The sequence below is a fragment of the Trichechus manatus genome, unplaced genomic scaffold, assembly GCF_000243295.1.
Source record: "Trichechus manatus latirostris isolate Lorelei unplaced genomic scaffold, TriManLat1.0 scaffold00006, whole genome shotgun sequence".
NCBI classification, from domain to species: Eukaryota; Metazoa; Chordata; class Mammalia; order Sirenia; family Trichechidae; genus Trichechus; species Trichechus manatus.
Genome location: NW_004443942.1, coordinates 1,541,549 through 1,547,548, shown reverse-complemented (window position 1 = coordinate 1,547,548; position 6,000 = coordinate 1,541,549). Strand labels below are relative to the sequence as shown.

Below are 6,000 nucleotides of genomic sequence, written 5' to 3'. Positions count from 1 at the left end.
AAAGAAAAAATGAAAAAAAAAATTATTCTCTCCTCCTTTCAGTGCTAAAACCCAGGTTTTAGCAGGGCACCTGGCTCTCCTTTCTTTTGAAGCTAGGTATGGTCCTGTGAATACTTGCTGGCCTTTGATATGAGGCAGTAATGTGTGCATTTTGCTGTACTGGACTTTAAAAGGCAGGTGGCATGCCTCTTTTATGTCTTTCTCCACCATTTAAAAGTCTACATAGTGGTGAATTGTCTTGGATCATGTAGACTACAGCACCCAAGGAATGAGGGTCATAAGGCTGCTGGATGAGTCAAAGCCTGGGTCTACCATCCTTTGGAGAAGCATACTGTCCAAGCTGTTAATTTGGTCTTTATTATCTCCAGGTAACTTAAATCCCAATTACTTTATAGCCAGAATGAACACTAGATTTAAAGAATTCCTATATTCTTAGAAAGGAGGCTTCTCTTCCTTGAGGATCTCAATTTATTTAGATAAGTTTCCCTTCTCCAGGTAAAGAGTGAGAGTCCAGTACTATCTCAAAGACCACTTTCAAAATGCTGGAAGTGTTTTGTCAGGAGGTGGGAGTGGAAGAGATACACGCAACTTAATATCTGCGTAAGCTGATATGCAACCCTTCTTTACCATGCCGAAGTGTAAAGTACTATAGTAAAGGGTGGCCAGTCTGATCAAGGGTAGAGCTAGAATTCAGCGGGGACACTGATCATCTTTATACCAAAATTTAAAAATTTAAATTATTACATAGAACAAAACGGCCAGGTTTACAACTGATGTTTTAATGTAATTTTAGGTCATTCATTTTACAAACACTCATGGAATGCCTACTGTTCTTAAGGCATTGTGCTAGATCTTCCCAAACACATGGCTCAGTCATATTAATACAATTCTCAGTGACTTTCTCTTCATGCTTTTGCTTCAGTGACTACATCTTGGGTTGAATAGCAGCATAAAGCCCTAGCCAGGGCTGTGGTTTGGCCACCCTTGCTCTATACTCTGGTTTCTTCCAGAGGTGAGCAAAGCAGTCCCTATCTTGATAAGGTAGTGTAGATTAGCAGTCACCATTTTAACACCTGTAGAGAAAGATTAATTCCCTGTATAAAGTAATAATAAATGGATAGGTTGTATGGCTCTAGTTTTTTAAAAGTGAAAGTTTTATGTTAATGTCTGCCACTAACAAAGAAATAATGAAACCACACAAAATCTGAACTATAAATTAAAAAATAAGTCATAGGTGAGTAAAAGTTGCTTCAAACTGCGAAAAGCAGTATGTAAAAAAAAAAACTACATGCAACTAATTGTAAGTTTATAAATACTCTCAAAAAGTTTTTCAAAAGTCCTGCAACATTATCTAAAAATACTGACAAATATTAAGATCCAAGACTTGTAAGAAACTATAATTTGATATTAAATTTAAGGAAATAATGAAAATAATTGAGGTATATGGTACATTAAAAACTACCATTTGAAAACTAATATTAAATATAATTATAAGGCCTAATTTCACATCAGAATCTGTAAATGGAGATTAGTTTGGATTGTATGATAGGAAACAATAAAAAATTCTCAAAGACATGCCAGTACATTTTCTTCAAACAAAATCTCAGCAAACGAGAATTTTCATACTATGCATGAGAATAACTAAAACCTTTATTAGATATGGTTTTCCAGTAACAATAATGTGAAAATTGGAATTATCAATTCAAAGAGCAGTGAAGTTTGAAATTTTTAAAAGTAGACTAGGTATTAGGTAGGGATTAAAAGATAAAGGAAGACGAAAAATGTTTCTTCTATAATTCTATTCAAATATCTCCCCTCTGTACACAATGTTGTATATATACAACTACTCCATTTTCATTTTATTGACTTCATATATAATAGTGAAATCCCCTTAAGCAACCTATGGTATACAGACGGTATCCAACTTGGGGGTGGGGGGTAGTAGAAACACACTTGATTAACAGTTTTCACCCACACATTTTAGACAATTTTTTTTTTGCCAAGATTTTACTAGTAAATTCATAAATATAGGAAATACTTTTACTCCTTCAGCATTAAAAAAGAAAACCAAACAGTGCCAATAGTAGTGGCTTAATTGGTATACAAGAAAAACACAACACCAATGAGTTTTCTTAATTTTGCATTTTAAATATCATTATGTGCATTTGTTTCATTTTTACAGTTATAAATTTTCTAGTCTGTTTTAGACAACAGCATTTAATAGTTTTGAATCCATTAAGAGATGTTGCTTTCAATTAGAAACATTGTGTGTATATATTTATATAAAAAAATAACCCAACATATGACTGATCTGACAGATTTTTAAGATCAGTGAAGGCTTATTTTTGAACATGCAGTTAGGAGAGAGGAAAGCAAGCCAACCTCTCTACACTGTCTTGTTGCTGGCTTGTTTTTGCAGTGGTATCAATAGTGGTTTTTCAGAGGGAACTGTGTCCAGCCTATCTAGTTGAAAAGATCAGATACCACAATGAACAGAAGGGGTAGGAGAAGATAGGGAAAGGGGAGTGGGCAGGTGTTAAATGTCAAATTTTGAAAGTGTGCATTTCACACTTTTTCGAGGTACAGGATAAAAACAGGCCAATGAAGAAAAATCTTATAATCAGGAACAAAACTGCAATCAAATTAAGACATATTAGCCGAATTAAGTTCTTTTAATAGATTGCATATATAGATGTTTAGCCACACTCTTTGATCAACTCTTTAAGAGTAGAGCTTTATATCCAATTTACATGCTTCAAATAAGATAGCCTTTCTTATTTGTTACAGTAAGGTCATGTATCCAAATTTCCACTTGTACACTGAGAGCTTTAAGAAGAAACATAGGACATGAAGGGAGTTGCCGTTTTTTAGCAGCAATGAAATATCACTAACCCCTTCGTACATACCGAATTCAAGTCACTATCAGAGGTGAGTGTACCACAAAGTCACCAGGTACAAAATTGCTAGTTCATTTTTAAATTAATAACTTGAAATTATCCCTGCCCCCCACCCCATTACATCCCTTCTTTTTATAAACAGCAAACATTTTGCTATTTTATACATAGGCTAGCAGGCTTTTTTCAATATGAAAGTGCTAATTCATTTACAGATTTTTTTAATCAGTTATGTAGTGCTACAATAAATGTCCAATAATCTACATAGGAACAATCTTTGATGGATGAAAATGAAGACTGAATAAGGCTATCAGATTACCTTATCTTATTTACATATAAAGAATAGATACCCAATAGTGAGGAAGAGACAGAAATCGGACAAATACTCATAGGTGTAAAAATTACATCTACCTTTGAGCTTATACTGTAAATGAGACATTTTAAATAGTCCTGTAGCCCATGCCTATTTTTTCCTCAGAAAAAGAAAAGCTGCCTTCATGACATCCCCTCTTGCTCGCAGATATCCACAGTGTCATTTGAAGCTTCAGAGTCAGGATTTTACGTTCTTCAAAAAATAAAGAAGCCCCCCGCCGCCCCAAGTTACTCCCCTCCCCCCAAAAAATCCCTCTGGTTTCTTCTCCAGTGCCAGGTTGCATGATCAGTCCCACCTCCTGGGGTTTTTCTGTCCAGTCTATTGATCAATTAGTTTAGAGTAGATAACATGAACCAGTTCTGGAACCACTACTAGGAGGAACACAAGCTCTTCACTACAAGCACACGGCAGGAAATAAAGTGATAATTCAATTCATCCCTGGTGCTGGGCCTCCAAAATTGAAAGAACTTGGCACAACTGGAGCACTGAATTTGTATCCTCCATGCTTCTCAATCATTTTGGATTCTAGAAAACAAATAAGTGAAATTTTAATAGGGTATTTGATCAATCATTTTACTACTTTAGAGGAAATAAGGAATTCATAGGTATCAAAAAGCCAATAGCTTAACCACCAGTAGTAACCTAGAGGTTCAAAGCTCTGCCGATGTTCTCCCTCTAAATGCAGCCGGGCAAGGGAGCATGCACTATGTAGGAAAGATAACAAACTCCTATTGTATGCTGGACACTTCTTAGCCAACTTTCACCCTCCCATTGTTTAAAAAAAGTATTTTTAAATATACCATTTCGAGTCAGATATGCCAATAGGAAAAATAAAAAGGGGGAAGGGGAACTAGTTTAGAATTTTTAGCAATAACAGGCAAATATGATTAGGAAACCTTTTGTAGACCAAACACGTTAAATAATATTTCTGATATACTGGGTTAGATAAAATGGTTTGCATTATATTGGACAACATGGTTTTTAGATAATTTGAATGTGGACTGGCTACAGATAATATCAAACAATTACAATTAAATTTATTATGTTACCTCCAAAAAATTGTTAGGTGGTGTATTACCTAAAATATCCTTTTTGAAATGCATAGTGATATGCTTAGGGATGAAAAGACATGATGTCTAGTGTTTTCTTTAAAATACTTCTGAGAGAAAGAGACATACTTTTCATAATTTAAACAAATTTTATGGTTTTAATACAATTTTGCATTTTCATCACTCTGAACTTGCATAATCTTATTAAAGTGATGATACCCTAAAAATACAGACTGCAATTACAGAAAGTACCAGAACAGTAAATTGTATCCAAAAACAAAATCCAATTCTTCTGTTAAGTCCTTCAGATTACAGTCAATTCCTATCACCTGCAAAAACTACGGCTTTTAAATAACTTAAAATCATTTCATATAAAATTTTAAAGCTGTATCAAGTCACTAATTGCGTTAAAGAGGGGTTAAGGTCAATAACATACCATGGGCTGCTCTTCTTTGATCTGCCAGAGTTGCTATATCCTGTAACTGTTTTCTTTGTTCCTCATTAAGACCATGAGTCAGAGCCTGATACCATACAGGATTACGATTCTGAATAGCTATTATAAAGAAAACAAGGGGGAATAAAAGCAATGAGAGGCCTGACATTTAAACATATGATTTTGTATTTCTACTTTATTACATTTATTGTGCATGGGCTCCTTTTTATTCTATTCCCCCGCCCCACTCCCAGTACTAAAATTCTGATCTATCATATATTCTTCCCAATAGAGAATTACTTTCTTGAAATTCAAATCAAATTTTAGTGAATCAAAAAATATAGGAAAATAAAATTCCAGTTTAGCTTTATGCCTTAAAAAAATCTAATTATTCTCATAATTCATATCTGTAGCAAATAAGGATTCTGATTCTAAACCAGTTCAAATATTCTCTCTTAACAGAATCACAAAATGTTATAACTGGGGAGACTACAGACATAAAATTAACCCAACTCCCTAGAAAATTAAGAGCTAAAACAACTTGGAAATGAACAAGGCAAATTCTGAATTTCTTAAGAATTCTGAAATTCTTAAAAGACAAAAATCAGAAGTGTTAAGTAGATGCACGAAAGAGGTGAATGTTACAAAATAAATTGCCTTATTTTTTTTTTCTGCCTTGCCCACTCAAAAACCTTAAATACATATACTGTCTTTCTGTAGAATGGTAGTTTTGCAATATTCAAGTTAAAATGGTCACACATTATTTCTATATTATAACCTAAATAATGGTCAAACTTAACCTGAAGGGAAACAGAGAAAAACTACCCCAACAAGTAAAAAGAAACCTCGGAATCTTTCACAAAAACATGCACTAGGTAAGCTGATAAATATATGATATTAATTCTGACCATGTATTTCCCAGTTTTATTTATATATAACAAGTTGACGTACTTTGAAATATAGCTTTAAATATCTGATACTCATCAACAGGGTTATCTTCATCATCAATGATTGTGGAATAGCCTTCCAGAGCAGTTTCCTCAGCATCATCTTCTTCCCAATCTTCATCATCTCCATCTTCACCTGCCTGCTTAGCCAGAATCTCCAAATATTCCTGCCCATCTTCATCAATATCATCTTCATCACTTCCCAGTTCCTCTGCCAAGTCACAATAGGTACTTTTTAATACTGAAATATTTTGTTACTCAACAAAATGACATTACAAACAACAACCGAATAAATTCAAGGAAG

At 34.0% G+C, this 6,000-nt stretch overlaps 1 protein-coding gene across 2 annotated transcripts in view; it reads right to left on the bottom strand.

Annotated features, from left to right (window-relative positions):
* IPO7 (importin 7) overlaps positions 1-6,000 on the bottom strand; it is a 56,480-nt gene continuing 50,480 nt past the window's right edge. Inside the window, exons 20-22 of one of the 2 annotated variants that reach the window (XM_023737137.1) lie at positions 5,701-5,907; positions 4,753-4,869; positions 1-3,792 (exon numbers count right to left, since the gene is read on the bottom strand). In XM_023737137.1, coding sequence (XP_023592905.1) covers positions 3,695-3,792; positions 4,753-4,869; positions 5,701-5,907 — 422 coding nt within the window. In that variant the 3' untranslated portion in view covers positions 1-3,694. The remainder of the gene's footprint in view (positions 3,793-4,752; positions 4,870-5,700; positions 5,908-6,000) is intronic. The other variant, XM_004369637.2, reaches the window with a different exon arrangement.